At 33.5% G+C, this 18,549-nt stretch overlaps 1 protein-coding gene across 3 annotated transcripts in view; it reads left to right on the top strand.

Annotated features, from left to right (window-relative positions):
• Positions 1–18,549, top strand: part of dsx (transcription factor doublesex) — a 233,315-nt gene that overhangs the window by 68,802 nt on the left and 145,964 nt on the right. The window contains exons 3-4 of one of the 3 annotated variants that reach the window (XR_012102313.1): positions 5,838–5,919; positions 9,930–10,096. The exons of 1 other annotated variant lie outside the window; for it this stretch is intronic. Coding sequence is in view for 1 of the 2 variants with exons in the window: in XM_073074011.1 (XP_072930112.1) it covers positions 5,838–5,932 (95 nt within the window). In the remaining variant the exon portion in view is untranslated. Of the gene's footprint in view, positions 1–5,837; positions 5,937–9,929; positions 10,097–18,549 lie in introns of those variants that run through there. One more of the 3 variants, XM_073074011.1, reaches the window with a different exon arrangement.

Raw genomic sequence — 18,549 nt, forward strand, 5'->3', positions numbered from 1 at the left:
AATTTGCCAATTTCTAGGTTGGCAATCAATCATACATTTGCCCCTATAAGTCGTTTTTAATCAACTTCAAGGTACCTCTGTTTGATAATTGTCACAACTTCTCAATTCAGCGACTCTTTATTATTGCATCCGAAATATAACTTACCCTTTTTCAGAAACCTCAAAAATAGAACAGATAAGAAATCATCAGTTCTTCATCAATTTAAAGGAGCCAAGAAGGACACCATTTCAAAAGTAAATATTAGTAATGGTCCGTAAAAGGCTAATTTTGGATCTTGAGATAAAAAGGGCCGATGGCTCTACCTAATTAAAAAAATATTAAAACTTAATTTAAATATATACGGTCCCGAATTTTTTTTTTTAATTTTACAAATCGTTTGGAAATGATTTTACGGAGACGAAATGTAAAATTTAACCGACCTTATTATTTATCACTTGGTACAAACAATGGCCATACATCCAGATATGTTAAGAACCGTATTCAGTAGGAGAGATTAGAGGAATCTAAGTATCAAATTTGTGAGATGTCGTATATTATTTTACATTTTTACAAAACGAAGCTAACGTAATAAATTACTATACTTAATGATATTTAATACAAAATATGTAGAAAGCACCACTAAATTCAAATTTGTACTTAAATAAGGTATGCTTCTTGTGAATTTCTACGAAAAGGTACAAAAAGCTCGTTTAAATGGTTTCTTTACGATTTTTACATGATTCCGCTGTTTAGCCTTCTTGGGATATGATTATCGAAACTCCTATTTTAATACTCATCTAACTTATATAACAATTGTTCCGACGTTTACGTCAGTTATTCTATAAGTTTAAATCGTAAATATTCAATCTATCATTTATTTTAGATACAATTCGAGGAGCATGAATAGTTTCATTCGACGGCGTCAACCCATTGTCCCACTGCTGGGCACGAGTCTCCTTTCAAAGAGAAGGGTCCCTATAATCCGTCGCGCTGACTGAATGCAAATTGGTGGACTTTATTTTAAAAAAACCCACCTAAGAGTTTTTTTTAGTAGGTTCCTTACGATGTTTTTATAAATCATACTAGCTGACCCAGCAAACGTTGTATTGCCATATAAATAAAAAAAAAAATAGGGTTGTACTACCCCTAATATTTAGGGGGATGAAAAATAGATGTTGGCCGATTCTCATAGATACCGGATAAGCACAAAAAATTTCATCAAAATAGGTCAAGCCGTTTCGGAGGAGTATGGCAACGAAAACTGTGACACGAGAATTTTATATATTAGAGATAGAAGATAAGTGAGTAATAGTTGATTTCTAAAATAATTCTGTAATAAGTCTAATTTTCGAACCTATAATCCGCTGATTTAGGCTGTGTTTCAAACAATTATATTATTTATAGTACTGATAACACATTATGGGATCACTACAACAGCGCCTTCTAAATATTAGTATATTTTCAAAGCATATGCAATACTTTTCAAAGGGTTCTACTTTAGTATCCTTGTCATACTATAAATCTAAGTATTATCGATTTATTCAATTTAAAATTAAGCTTTTCGTAGTCTTAATCACACCTCATAATTAAATCCTACTTAATACGGTTCTTAACAGCTGGCTATGAAACAAACGGTGCTTTAATGAATTATACTTTATAATAACAAAAATACCATAAACGGTTAATTTACGACCTATACTGTCCCATTTACGTTTGTAATATTTTCACAAAGTATAATATAATGATTATTAATCGTTTAATTAATTCCAATAGTTCCTTATAGCAACAAAAATGGAATTGTATAAGAAACTGATAATAATGACCGATACAATAAATAACGTTGTTAAAATGTAAATACTTAGGTATTTAGTGTACTATTTTTTTATTATATATGTTAACTAGCTGACCCGGTAAACTTTGTACCGCCTCAAAATCTATTTATCAAATTATCAAATTTCATATAAAATAAGCCTATGTTACTCGTGGATAATGTAGCTTTCGAATGGTGAAGTTTTTTAAAATCGGTCCAGTAGTTTTTGAGCCTATTCATTACAATCAAACAAACAAACAAAGTTTTCCTCTTTATAATATTAGTATAGATTAGGTTAGCTTTATTAACATAAATAATCAAAAAATAGTAAAAAATCTTATAACCTATTTTTACGTAGAATAACGTCAGTGACCTCCAGTAGAGTAACCTAACCTAACCTAACCTAACCTTGAGATCGAAATGATATTAATTATTGCAGAATTACAACAATGGAAACTTAATTTATGATGTTGTCGGTATATCCAATTATTTATTTATTTTTCCAAATATTCTATTGTAGGTTTCATTTGTTTAGTATTGACACAAAACATATTTTTCCTAAGTGGTAACCATAACTTCTCGTTGTAAACGCCCTCTATAATATAAAATACGATAATAATCTTTGTAAATTTCTGAAAGTTCTAGCATTTTTCAAGATGAAATTTGTAATTTCGTACTCATAGGCAAACGAAGACTATGGCCATAAAATTCAAAAAAGTTATGAGCTAAAGTACCTACTTTAAAAACAACTCATAATAATATCCATTTATCTCTGAGTTCACAGCCCGTAAATCCATAGACAAGTTTTTATGAACCCGTTTATAATGAAGTCGATTTATAAGTCGTCAACGACACAGGATTAATTGACTTATTTATGTTATACTAAGTTATAGTTTCAATTACTTTATAAAATAATTTCTTATAGTAATTAACTAGTTAATACTGGGACTTGTATAGATTATAGATATAATTATTATTATTATATATTATGATTATTATATAGAAATGTCGGTATTTATTATCATAAACATTTTTGTGAATGTCCTTAAAGCATCGTTATGTCCTTAAAGCTTAATGTTAAACCTTAAGGTGTCTTTACAGGAGATTTCTGTCATATACTGTAATAGTTATTCCACAGAATAAATGTAGAGCCTTACACACTAATGTGACAATGATGCAAAGATATTGAATTATATAGTAGCACTAAACCAGTTATCAACAAGTTATTAATTGGTAGTAATCAGAACTGCGTACAATCAGGTACTCGTATACGGGAACTTTCAGACAATCAAAGATGGTGTTAGTGTTAAGCAGGGTGGAAAGTTTTTCTATGAAAATCTTGACAATGTCCACTTTGTAGCTCTATATATCCAATCTCTTTGCAATTGTCTTGTACACTCCAATGAGCTAGGCTCAGACTTTGAGTATCAAAACGGTTTCTCTATAAACGCACCTTCAGGTATAACTGTGCTCTGCATATGCTTGCGAATTTTATCAATATTTTTATGCTGTGATCATATTTCATGTGTATTCCTAGATATTTTAAGACACTTAAAATGTCACCGGTGTAATTAAATTACTATGTAGCGTATTCTTCCATTTAATATATAACAAATTGGTATAATAAATATCAATTTCGTAATTTGTATTACCTATATCTTGGAAGAAACATGAAATATGTTGCAAATTAAATTTTAAATACTGTTGTGTTATTTAATATTAATTGCTCGCGTATGTTATTATGGTACATTCGTAATAAACTGGTACAAGTAGGAAATTAATTTTCTGCAGGGGAGAACGGGGCTGGTTGTGACGGGGGTAAGTTACAGTGACAATAGCGGCGGATCAAGTAGTACATACTGCATGGTTTAAAGTATATACCATCATACATATTTGTAGCGGATTGTGATGTATGATGATTGTTTTTAATAAAAAGGAGTTTATTTACATTTGTTTTTGTTTGTAACAACCAACCCCTGGTGCGGGGTTGAAAGTTACAGGCCTCTTTTTTCAGCATTTGTTCGATTATATTTAATGTAATGGTTTTATATACAAAATCTATTTTAAATTTAAATACTGAATAGTTACTGAATCATACAAAGATACAATCGGGTAAAAAAATACAAACAAATAAAAGGATATGAGACTTTAAAATTAAAATGTCACATCCATCCCCGGTCTGCCCTACCTACTCAATGAATTATTAAATATGCAAAACACAAATGTTGTCTTACAACTATCGTAACATTATGGGACCTATTTGCCTTTATTTACAATTTCGACACAACAGTTGTTTACTTAAGCTCATTATTAATAATCAATCTTTCTATTTTTACCTATCAAAGATCGAAATTTGACAATGAATAGTATTAAACACTGTGTGACATTAATTTAATGCCCATTACTAATAATGATTAATCTATCCATAACTTTGTCTGCCAAAGATCGACATATGACAATTTGAGGCTGTTAGAATCAGAGTAGCTTTTTTATTTTTTTTATTATCTTTTTTTTTTCGAGGGGGAAACCTTCAAAGGGTACTACCCGACGACGTGGGAGCGACGCCTGGTTATGTGGGATTTTTACCGTACGAAAATCCCCCCGGTGGTCGCCCTCTACGCTTGTTGGAGAACTACGGGATCTCCGACGGAACACAACCGGAGCCCTCCAAGCGCCATGCCCCGATCGGGTTCTGCCTTGGAGGAGCAGTTTCCGCCTTTCCCACACTATTTAGTATTTACGACGGTATGCGACCACACATACCGCCGTCCTTCACGGGGTCGCTTGCTGGACGGTTCGAGCTCCCACTCTTGCCGCCCGCAACCCCGGAAGCCCCCTTTTTGTCGCCTCCTACGATAGGCAGAGGATACCGTAGCCCTATTCTAGTAACGGAACTACAGGGACAAAATCATAGCCTAACTACAAAAAACGATTTACAATATGGAGAAAAGTAAAAGTGTATAGTCCGCTCTAAAGTTGTTGCGAGGAGGTGTAGTCATACAATTTGCTATGGCGATGCGATTCGTTTCTATGTTCAGAGCGGACTAGCAGTTTTACGCGGACTAAACAACATTTTTAAATTACGAAAATACAAATAGATCAAAAAACATTAAAATGCAGTTAGGCCATTCTGGTTCTAGCAGCCTCATTTCTTCATAGTCATTGCCAAATGTCGATCTTTGGCAGACAAAGTTACGGATAGATTAATCATTATCACAAATGGGCGATTAATCAATGTCAAAAAGTTTCTACGTGCTTCAGATTGACAGACAAAATAAAATTACAATTCTTACGCCTTTTTAAATCGTTTATTGCGTAAAAATGAACCATAATAACATATTTTTTTGGAAAATCGAGATTTTCTATAAATCTCGGTTTTTAGCTCGTTAGCGATTTTAATTAATTAAGGGTCTTTAACTGCCAAAATTTGTATTAATTTCTTTGTAATAATAAAAAAATATAATCTCTATCAATTTCCAAATGATTATTTAAAAAATATATTACTGAAATGCTTTTTTAAATTCCATCCCTATGTCTTTGATGGATTTTAATATAAAAATTACTTTCAAACGAAGCCGTTAAAGCCCCTTAGTTCAATATTGCTTTATCTAAAATTGCAACTTTAATTTGTATCAAATTGTATTTCATATTATAGTTTAAAATTTTTGACAGCGGTAATTGTTTGTCGCTATTTTAATTTTTTTATTATTATCTATTTGTAATTAAGGCAATTAGTCGCTCTAGTTGAGCGACTAATTTATTAATCAAGTTCAAGTTGCAATTTCAATTGCCAAAGATATTATATATGTCTAGAATGCAGCCTTACCGAGAAGCGCATAATAACTTCATTTTATTGACGTGCGCGTAAGAATCGCACATCACCTGATTCTTAAAGAGAAAACATACTAAGTTTAGTTTGTATTAACATTATCTTAACTTTAGTCTGTATTGTATTTGTTGATGGGTTCTAGACATATATAAACTTTATTGTCCTGCATCGCGATTGCGATTGGCCAGCGTTCACGGTGCCCATTGCTTTGTCCACAGGGAAGATGATAATCAACGAATACGCGAGGAAGCACAATTTGAACTGCTTTGATGGGCTCGAGCTGCGGAACTCGACACGCCAGTACGGACTTTAATACAGTAATATTAGTTGTTCTAAACAACGTAATAAGTCCGAGGGATAGCTCTCGTGAGGCTGACACACGAACACATACATGCTCGTATATATATGTCGTTCACACACAAAACGACACACGCACTTTCTCAAATAAATATACTCACGCATACGTAGTCTCCCACACAAACACACTCTCTTTCACACATTCACCCGCACATACATTTATTCACGCACTCAAACTCTAACACACACATATTCTCTCACATCCACACAAACATACACACACAGGCGAACTCGTGCGCTAACTCATTTTGTAGAGTCCGAGATAAATAGAATTCAAAAAGATTTAATAGATTAAATAAAGAGAAAGATACAACATGTAAAGAGAGTGAGACATCCACAACAAAACTGGACTCGAGGGTTGGAAAATACCCGAATGTTTTAAAATTACCCATTTATATCACTGTTACAGATAAATACATTTAAACACGCACACACAAATATCAAAACATACACACAGCTGTGACTTTGACACCGACATCAAAATGTATAGGTATAGTTAATAACAGACTCCTAAAGTCCTGCAAATTGTTCATGTATAGGTTATCATCACTTTAACAGACTCAGTTACCTACTATAAGACAAACAGCGTAAAATCCACACGTAGAATTAAATGGACTATAAAATAAGTTCGTATTAACAGTCTATTTTGATAGTAAAAGACATAATGATGTTAGTTTATCTAATATACCTCCTACAAGTGAGATTGCCTATTTGCATACATTTAAACTTCGTATGAAGACACATTATCCCAAGGTTGACCGCCTATTGGCTACTGTAGTTTGAGCCATAATTGTGTAAGGCTACTTTTAACTCTTAATTCGCTGCAAAGAAACTGGCAACGGTGACCAAAACTATTCTTCCCTTTCCAGCCCATATTCTTCTTGTTAAGTTTAACTTTAGGCTTGCCACCAAAATCAGGTGAAGTTAGAAAGGCCGCTAAGGCTACCAGCAAATAAACAATTTGAAACAAACCGCTACCGCTCGTGTGTTTGTCGTTTGAGCGACCGACAAGCGATACACGTTTGATTTTATTAATAATCTATCAACATTCGACTGTTTACATGTCTGTTAATAAGCTACTGAATAGTCGCTGAGTAGATTGAAAGCTTTAAGTGTCGCTTTAACCACTCCTTAAACGCTGATGTTACTTAAAAGCTAACTCTGTCCAATCATTATTCAACCAGCTGAGTGGACTTCCAAATCCATTTCATTCTGAGAGGAGACCTGTGGGACAATAATCGGTTGACGATGGGAATTCTAGAAGATGGGAATTTGTTTCAAGTGTGTGTGTAAAACCGCAAGTTATGTCTAATGAGGCAAGGCGTAAACTAACGCCTACCATAAAAATCGTATGGCAAACTAAACAGATCATGTGTCTTTGGCAGATTTGCTTCGTAAATAAAAAAAATCAACAAGTTGCACTCCGGGAGTGCCCACAGAAGTGAAAACTTGTATATTAACATTGTGCATTTATGATATTTTCGAATGGTTAGGGAATAATTTTCATAAGATCAGTATGAAAGTACTATCATTTATGCGGTAAAAAACAATATTCATTTATTGCGCTATCTATAGGGGTTGCCGTATCTTGCCAGTTAAAATACTTTTATGATATTAGGGTGTAACTTGTTTTAATAAAGATTGTAAATCAAAATAGCGGAATTTTTATAAACCGCTCGTTTTATTATAATATTTGAGTGACTATTACTTCCTTCTTGTAGCCCTACTCTCTTATCCAAATTTAATCACATAAAAACAATTCAAAATCCGCCATTTTGAATAACATTATTTATTGAAACGAATCTATACACATTTATCATACCCATCTTTAATAACAAGAATATTAAGAAAAGACAATTTGCTGTATTTATAAATAACTGTTTTCAGAACAAAGTAGTTAAAACGGTTAATCTTTAAACCTGATATATTCCAATTAAGGAAATACAATTTATCATATATCAAAATACAATACAATTTTAATGACAAGTAATAAATGTGAGAACAGAATAAGTGGGTATATGAAATCAAAAATAAAAAGTAGGCACAAGATCACTTTGTTAATAACGGTTTTTAAATGCAATCCTTAATTGGATTTGCATATTTGGCGAACATTAAAAAATACATTTTAATAGCATTTTATGTAAAAAACAAGAGAACTATTGTAAAAATAAAAAACCTACTGCTTATTATTATGTTACTTTCAAAATTTAAACGAATCCCACGACACCTAATATGTTAAAATTTGTTAAGCAGTTTGAGCTGCAGGTCGAGCCAAAGAAAGCGTTCATACATCAGTACCCTTACCATGAGTTATCAAAACATCCCACAATTTTACGTTATGTTTACTCAATCCATTATTAACTTATATTATTATAATAAACGTAACAATAAGCAAGTGCTCAAGTCTTTTTGTCCGCCTCACATGTTTGCAAAAAAGAGAGACAAAACATTTAATGTTACGTTACTGACACTACAATCCGCTAGGGGCGTTGATTGGAAATTGTAGGGGCAAATACGTAAACAAATACCAAAACAGTCATATTTGTCAAAACGTAAACTCATGGTAAGGGTACAGTTCTAAAAACATTACCTTCTGCAGTTGAATATAGTAGGCTAATGAAAAGAGTGCAAATAGAATAATTATTATTAATGTCTTGCAGTATTAATTAAAGCAATATTAATAATAAATGTAATGTAAGAGTTGTTTTTCGAATCAAATTTATAATAATTTTGTCATTTGCAACACTCCCCAGTCAAAAACTCTCAGACAAAAAGTAATCATTCATATAAACGAATCGATAAAAAATTGTTTATAGAAGTCAATTACAATTTATTTACAGCGCGAATTTATGGGTGTCGCATGTCTAGTTACTTGTAAATTGTTGAAAATTGCAAAGTTAATTAAGATTTTGAATGCAGGTGTCGGGATATCGGTCTCTGGGTTTTTCCGACCAATCGCAATAACTTGTTAACGCTTAGGTTATCATTTAAATGGGTCTAGACTTACGGTATTTAGTGGTCAGGCAGTAGGGATCGCGATCTGAGTTCGGTGAGATGAATCGATTTTGGGACCAAAAAATTGATTATGTTAATCGATTTCCAGTAATGGATCGATTCTGTGAATCGATCTTTTATTTTAGAAAATCGTAATGCGATTTTTTAGAAGTTGATTGAACATTACCAAATGTGTTATAGATATTTTTTGTTGGCGGCTGCATATTTCAGTGATTAATTGGTACTGAAGACCATTTTTTCGCTAGCTTCGCCCCTGAATAGATCGAAGATCGATTTTTGGAGAATCGATTCTTTGGGCCTCGATTTGAATTGATTGATTGGTCTTTCAGAAAAAATCGCCATCCTTACAATGCAGCTTATGTATCGATTACCTAGATTAGTGGGTTACTACGTAGATCCGTTTGAAGTTAACTATAACAATGACTTTGACGACAGAGATGATGTAAAAATTCTGTGTTGCTCCAACTTGTCATTAACGTCCTTCATGTCACTGTCACCATATTATTATTCGTTGAAAAAGACGTAAATTAGAAAATTGTGAAATAAAAAATAAAGAACAATTTCTCTGTAGGTTTTTTTAAATATTTTTTTCTAAAATCGCATTACTTTTGTGAGTTTATTATTTATTAATTCATTATCGTGAATAAACTGCACAGTGCACATTGTCTTTTCTTGATTACTTACAAAACCTACACAAAGAATACATTGTGATTACATATTACACACAACAATATCGTCAGCACGATAAAAGAAATGTTAAAGTCAGCGTATTCTACAAAATCTACTACTACTAACCAGTAGTGATTTCCACTTTGCAGTGACCGGACGAAGTTGGAGAAGTTCTAAATTTAAAAATTCAATCAGTGACGTCCAGTTTGAAGCTAGTGTCGTGCAAGTGTTTATTCTTTTTTTAAACAGTGTTATTTTCTTTTTTGTAGGAAAATGCTGAGCGAAATAAATAATATAAGTGGTGTACTATCGTCTTCGATGAAGTTATTTTGCGAATGATACTATGTATTACAAGTGCGGTGTAACTGTTGTGTTTGGACGTGCGAAGTGCGTTGCGTGCTGTTGCGAGGGAAGGTGGCCGGTCACGGAAGTCTGGGTGAGCGATCTTGAAGTATTTTATGTCACATTAAAAAAAAATTACAGACTTTTCTGTATAATAACATTAGAAAGATCCTTTCATATTATTTGTGGAAAGTCTGTGAATATTTTTTTTTGTGACCATTTTAGTGGCATGTGATCGAAATCAAACTGCTGTTTGTTCAGAAATTGATTTTGCTCTTTATAATGTGTGATATTAAGTATCTTACTTCTGATTCATTTTCTTAATGGATACTTGTGATAATGGACACGTTCCACAAAAGAGTTAAAATTACCACATTAATAATATCGATGTTCCTTCTTAGTTTTTTTCTCTATGTAGGCAGATAATGCAATAAAATATGTTTTTCCAACAATTCGGTCTCACAAAGCGGGAAATTTAAAATTCGAATATGAAGTACCTATATTCGAATTTGTCATAATTTTTATTTTCATAATTGCATACCTATAGACACACATGTGATTGTAACGCACACATCAATCTAAAAATGGAATCATTTTCTTTACTCCTTTTTTATGATACGGTATCTAGATATATGCATATCTACATTAAACAATAAAGCAGTTGGAAATCGGTCAAATGTTGCAATTGTACATTGCAATTATATTGTGTATATAAGTTCTACAATAATATATTCCATTTACAGCCTTTATAACATATAATTATCGTTAAATGCACAAGATTACGTACGGATATGAAATATGCAATCTGCTTTATAACAACCATTTAGATTTGTATTACAGGAAACTGATATACTTTGAGCCTGCAATAGTTATAAAACGTATAACAAACTTACCTTACTGCATTCAATATCTCATTTAAGATAAAGATACATATCTTTTAAGAAAACAAAATAATATTATACAAAACTTCGATCGTTTGGAATTTGGTGACGCACTCCCTGCTGCTTCAGTTACTACTGTTTTTTTATAATATAGGAGTAGCAGACGAGTATGCATTCCACCTGATGGTAAGTGGTACTGCCGCCCATGGACATCTGTAATCAACCCCAGATAGGGTTAGATTCCTACCTGAGGTCGGCCACAGATGCGCCGCTACCCCTGAGGACTAAGCTGGAACGCCTTGGAAAAACATGTCTCCCTTACCACACCGTTCAAACCCTTATTGTGAGTTTTTACAAAAATGAATGTTTTGGTATTTGTTTATGTATTTGCCCATACATTTCCAATCAGCGCCCCCAGCGGATTGTATCAGAACTGATTGGAAATGTATGGGAAAACGTAAACAAAAACAAACACAGTGATTTTTGTGAAAATGTAAAAACTCATACTAAGGGTATAGAACACAGCAGCGCTTAAAACTGCTGTTATTAGGTACCAATGAGCACTTGACCAGCGAAGGGGACTGTAACCTAAATATTTCTATTCCCGACACGAAATATGTGCGTGTATACTTAAGATAAAAGTATAGATACTTTTTAAAGGTGGTAGAACCCTTTGCGGTTCGACTCCGGCGGCACCACCGCCACACCTATTTCTACCTAATAACAGCAGTGTTAGGCGCTGCTGTGTTCCGGTTTGGAGGGTGTGGTAAGGGAGACAGACTTTTAGGAGGCGTTCCAGCTTAGTCCTCAGGGGTAGCGGCGCATCTGTGGCCGACCTCACGTAGGAATATCTAATCCTATCTGGGGTTGATTACAAATGTCCATGGGCGGCAGTAGCCACTTACCATCAGGTGGACTGCATGCTCGTCTGCTACTCCTATATTATAAAAAAAAAGATACGAGTACAATTAATTGTCCAAACGGATAAGCTCTTTAATTAAAGTTAATAAAACTTCAATATAAATAAATGACTACGCTTTAGAGGCGATACTAAACCAGTTTATGCAAATAGGGCCCCGATTATTCTGTCATCAATATTGTGTTTTTGTCGCTTATTCATGTGTTAAGTTGTATCAACTATGGAAAAAATAAATTGTAGTGTCTGTTTGTCCCATATTTACCTATATTTTTATACCATGAAAAACGAGTATGCAGTTCACGTGATGGAAAGAGGTTGTTGCCGCCCATGGACATCTGTAATCAATCCCAGATAGGATTAGATATTCCTAGAGGACTCAGCCGGCCACGGCAAAGTATGTTTTCCTTACCATACTCTTCAAACAAGAACACAGGAACGCTTAACACTGCTGTTATTAGGCATAAGTAGATTTGGCTGTAGTGCCGCCGGAGTCGAACTACCAAGGGTTCTACCTCCTTCAAACAGTACTCGTAGTTACTACAGGTGAAGTTGTACGGAGAAGGATGTCACTATACTTGTTTGTTTTATCGCTACAAAGTTAGAGGTCCGAATCGGAATTTGGGACGACAGTCGTAAATGCTAAGTCGCGCGCGAAATTTTTTGCGACATCGTAACAGGCTCACACCTCTTATATTTCAATATGATGTGAGTATTAGGGATTAATCAACTTAATAAGGTATACCATAAGGTTAAGTTTGCCATTATATAAAACATTTAATTTTTAAAAAAAGATGTGTGTTGTAGTTTTTTTCGCCGCTTCTTCTCCATAACGAAACACTTTGTGAAGTGGTAGTAGTTGTTGATATTGACATTCAAAAACTCTGTAAGGAACCTATTTTAAATTAAAAAAAAAATCAATTTGAATGCTTAAAACGGCAAAGGAATTGTGAGGACCTTAAAAAGAGTTCTTAAGGGTGTATGAAATCTGGCCAACCTAAATCCCTTTTACTCTGATAAGAGTATGACAACAAAACGTTATTCTTATAAGAAAAACAATAAAATTTCATTGCAGATTGATCTTTATTCTATACTTGTTATTAAACTTTTTCAATCAGATTCCTTTACATTTCAAACCTGAACCATAAAACGAAACTAATTAAATACTCCACGTTTCCACATACATAGTATATAACGTATAATATATTTACATATATTTCCTGCCAATCCCGGGCCATAACTTAAACCGTTTATTGTTTTATAATCTGCAATTAGGGATTGTAAAAATGTTAAGGATTCTGTAATAGTAGCCTGTAAAAGATGGTTAATGATTGTGTGTAGGCAAATTGTATTTTATTCGTAGATTCGACGAAATGCAATATTTTTTGCAATTATGTTCTTGTTTTATGTGGGTCGTTTGCTTGTTACTGCTTTAATGCAGGTGCTTTTTAGGGATATTAAAATGAATTTGTTCAGATATTTTTATGGGCGATCGGAGAATTTAGTTTTAATGAGTAGATACATTTTATGAGTAGTTAATTTACATAAGACGTTTTATGTCGATGAAGATCAAAATAATTTGTATCTTATCTCAGATAGCTCGGCTTAGGCTGATTTCCCATTGGCTACTGTTGCTCGAGCAACTGGCAGCTTTAGCGATTAAGTAGTGTTTAACGCGACTGTCAATAGTTGTTAGGCGACTATTTTGTAGCTTATGCATTTATATGCATAGAGAATAGAATGTTAATAATTATTTTGATTAAAATGAGAATGCTTTTCGGTTGCTTAAGCAATAAATTGGACGTCCGAGCGGCACGGAGTTAAGCTTAAGCGATATGACCAATTGACCATTGCCTACGTAAGCTAATGTGTGGCTAGCCTAAATTGATAGCACTTAAAGATGATATGATTGTCTACGTAGCAAACGACATGGGGATTGGTAAAAACGTAATTAATTATGTATCTACGTATATAATATGTGAAAAATATCATGAAATTAACGAACTATATTCCTAGTATAGTCTTTGAATTTGCTCACTAAATATCATATTTTTCTCTTAGAACTTTAAAGTAAATAACTACTATGCGTAGGTTTTTAAAAAGAAAAGAAGGGAAAAATCAATATATTTCAATAGACACATTCCCTTCAAAATCTTGCTAACACATTACACAAAGAAATCTGCACTTTACGTCTCATAAAAATCTGAACAGCGTCATTGACTGTAGGTACTAGCTAAAAGATACATCGCTAAAACAACCTCTACTATATTGCACAGAAGAGTAAATTTATAAAACCATACTTCACCCACGTAGTAAAACCATCGTAGCTCATTTTCAATTATGGTTGGTCGTGTCGTAAAACACTAAAACGTGTAGCTGCCAATAGAAAAACGTTGGCAACATTGCAGTGAATTAATTTTTAAAGAATACGTAACGTGTAGAAATGACAGACACTGATAAGAGGATTGTTTGAAGGCGATGGAAAATTTGTGTTGTATTGTGTCCTCGTAATAGATATTCTAGTAAGTATACCTACATTACAATTTAAAAAAAAAAATCTTTTTACGCCAATATTACACTCTATATCTTACTTGCATTAATATTGGACGCTGTCACGGTTCCTTCAAATGAAAGCAGTTATTAAGTTTAATTCCAAAGTAAAACTAGTGCAACCTGATAAATGTTTTCCTATTCTTTTTCATAAATAAATGCTGCTTTTATAAAGCTTAGATATTCATATTCTTGACTTCCATTAATTATGCAACATATTATTTCTTAAAAGACGTGACCGAAGATTTGCAAACAATAAAAAAATAAAGTATAGGATTAGTATTTGCGTTAAATATTTTCTTTAATGTCTTATACGATTCGCAAACCGCAACATAGGATTACAAAGAAAAATAATTGTCCCACATATCGAAAAAATATATTTTCAGCCATTTCTAAGTGTCACACTCTGTGGTGTCCATTCTCTGTTTTTTAACCGCAGAACTGATTACCCGTATCCCCTATGCGTTAGAAGTTCTAGACCGAAATACAGAGTCAGGTTGTAACCGATACTATCTGCATGGGAGGTCCGCAAAGATGTGGCGCTCACCATCATGCCTTGTGGTAAAATAATATTTGTGATGTCATTCTAGATACGACTGTGTTTAACTAACCAATAGTTTTGAACTTTTTAAAATTTAGTTACTATTGCTATTATATAGGTGTTATCTTGCAGGCGTGACAGTGGTACCTAAGGGTTGACTCGGCCTCTTATTCAACGTATTCGAGTTTCAAACCAGAAGGTCATCTTTGATTTTCAAAGCTAACGGTGAAAGAAAACATCGTGACATTGGTCGTGTTTTAATTTTTCGTTATATTATTTCTAACACAGGGCCCCAAATTCTTGTTTGACTAGCGGCCCTGGCCCTCCTTAAGACGGCCCTGGTTGACATTTATAAAATAAGTGCAGATTTTAAGGATAGATTGAAATCACATGTACCTAAGACTTTTATCAAAAAAAAATAGATACCGGCCGAATTGATAACCACCTCCTTTTAAAGTCGGTTAAAAATACTACGAGTTCCATACTTTCAACGTACGTTTTTAACCAATGCCAACCGTAATCATCATCATCATCATCAACAACCTATTATCGTCCCACTGCTGGGCACGGGTCTCCTCTCATAATGAGAAGGATTGGGCCATAGTCCACCGCGCTGGCCAAGTGCGTATTGGTAGACTTCACATACCTTTGAGATTTCTTTTTTTATAAATCTCTCAGGTATGTAGGTTTCCTCACAATGTTTTCCTTCACCGTTTAATCAAGTGATAATTAGTTTCTAATACGCACATAATTTTGAAAAATCAGTGATGCGTGGCTGGGATTTGAACCTCGGACCCCTCGAGTTTCTTAACCACTAGGCTATCACTGCTTTTAAATGCAAACCATAAACTTCTATAAAATATATTAAAAGTAAACTTTAGTAAACAACGAGTAGAACTTTTAAATTAATAAACCCAGAGTTAAAAGCTACAGCGTCGCTGCTTGCGAAATTATTTTCGAGAATGAATGCGTTCATAAAAACTATATTGGTAAAATCGTAAAGAGTTAATGGCTTCGTACAGACTTATGGGAATCCGACACTCGTCGGTACTTAGAAAATCGAATATTACCTAGTTATGCGTTAAAATACGCTACATCGCTATCTCTTATTCTGCTTTTGACATGGACTATTCGGTTACAATGTTGCCAGCATCTGTCTCTATCACACTATACTCGTTCTCCTAAGTTAGAGCGAGATGTGTATAAAATTTTACGATTGACGTTCCTGAATAGCGCTAAGGGCTTTAAACGTTTTCATTGCTTATTTTGCACTGTGACTAATTTTATGCCAACAGCCCAGAAGTAACATAGGTGTTCCGAGAAATTCTATATTACTTGAGAAATTTTATAACTTTTATACGACCGTTTTATGCTAATGAATAAGTTTTCATAAGTGCCTCTTCGTGGATATTATTTGTGGTATTTAAATACAGTATAGGAAGGCAGTTATTTTTTAACCGAAAGCGCCATGTTTGTGCTTTAAAAAGCGGCGGTAATCCATTAAATTTTTACTACTTAAAATACTGAGTTTTAACTGAAAGGTTAGCAAATAGACTAGTTCCTACTATATCTACTGTAACTTATTTACTTAGAGGAAGTATCTTGAAATATTACTATATTATGAAAATAAATTAAAATTTGATACACCATATTTATAGTCAATGTTTGCATCTTAGATAACCAGAATCTGAATAAGTTAATTTAAAAGAGTGATACAATTTTTAAAAATGGTTATGTTTCTTAATTATACCGATAATTAAATCGCATAAAACTAAAATCAATCATAAAGATGGGCGGCCCGAATATTTTCACGGTTCGTCGTTAGTTTTTTTTAGTCGATATTGATTCGTATATTGATGAGATTTAGGATTCATATTGAGCTGATTGTAAAGTCGTATTTTCAACATAACCATTTTTCAATGTTTTTCGTTTGATAATAGTAACTTTACTATGGTCTGATAGATTTTCGTTTAGGTAGAGTTTAAACTTTGAGACGTCGTCGCAATCACCTCTATGTTTACATCAGTACCATAGATTACGTTTTATGCTGTCCATGTTCATGATTTATCAGACCATGACAACGGTGTATTACCGGAAAATCTAAATTTGCTTTTTAAGCTTGCATATTAGGCAATGACATTGTATAAAAATGAGTAAGAAAACACTTTTCTTTAATTTAATTGGTTAATTTCAAATTAGGTAGTCATCGCCAAACTGCTAGTCCGCTCTGTAGTTGTTGCGAGCAGGTGTAGTCATATAATTTGGTATGGCGACGTGATTCATTTCTATATTCAGAGCGGACTAGCAGTTGTACGCGGAATATACTGTTTTCAAAAACTCCCACGAAGCATTTGTGACATTCTTACCATGTCAAACATAAACGGTTTATCGCTTTGAAATGTATATAATTGACAGCGTCCGCGCTCACCCCCGTAATACATAAAAGCCGAGCTAACAGCTCTATATAAATACCATCGAAAGGTTATAACAGTCCAGTTAATGCGAAATGGTCCATTCTGTCCAATGCTGCACATCAAAACGTAATAAAACCACATTGTAGGTTCTGTACTGATCCTTATGCCTGATTATTTATGTATTTAATTAAATTTAATGTTGCCAATTCTTTTTTTGAGAACTTGGTTGACACACTACCGTGTGTAAGTATAAACTTAACTTTTAACGAGAAAGCATAAAGAAACTATTAAAAAGTAGTAAATATTATGAAATGAGAAAAAGTCTAGATTCTTCTAGTTAATAAATTAAGTAATAGTAAAACAATACCAGTTTGCAATTTTACAGTTCATGTTTCTACTACATAATGAGAATGTGGGACTCTTTTACATAATATGCTGTACCTAATTATGGATTACGAATAAAGACTTAAAAGGATATGAAAGAAAATAAATTTTATAGGATTAATAAGTAGAAAAAAAAACGCTTTCTACACTCACAGCCCCACACTACGATTCCCTGTATCGTGGGTGCTATGGACACATACAGAGACAATTACACAAACACCCAGACCCAGAAACAGAAATCTAAATCATTTAGAAATCTGTCTGGCCGGGGATCGAACCCGGGACCCTCTGCCCCTAACTTACGGACGTCGTGAAAGAGGCCTAAATCTTTATTATTATCCGTAGAAAATACGATGGAATTTAGTACCTCTTAAAATTGATCGAATTTGCTCAGTTAGCAGCTCTATATAAATACCGAAACGACGTTACAACTCAGTTTATACGAAATGGTCCATTCTGCCAGATGTAGTATTAAATCGATATAAACAGTTACAATGTTCGTTGTTCGCCATCCTAAACCAATTAAAGATGTGGATTCGGTTTAAGAATTCGGCGTCATTCGAATCTAATGATCACGGGTCTCTCAAAATATGATAGGTGTTTTAATATGGCAGAACTAAAAAAATACTTTGTGATATATCTACGGTTATACCTACGGTTAATACAAAATCTTGGCCTTTTTAAAGATTTTTTTAAATATCATGTGGATTTCTTAAAAAATGTTTGCCTGTAATCTTCAGTGTAGCATATGCAATGATCACGGAGCTACGGTAAGAAATTTAACTGCAATTAATTTTTTTGTTATTTTATATCTATTTGATAAATTGATGTCGGATTTTAAGGCTTTTCAAATTATAGGGT

This window comes from Epargyreus clarus, unplaced genomic scaffold (genome assembly GCF_041222505.1).
Source record: "Epargyreus clarus isolate Ecla_fem2 unplaced genomic scaffold, WU_Ecla_fem_2.2 ptg000006l, whole genome shotgun sequence".
In the NCBI taxonomy this organism is placed as follows: Eukaryota; Metazoa; Arthropoda; class Insecta; order Lepidoptera; family Hesperiidae; genus Epargyreus; species Epargyreus clarus.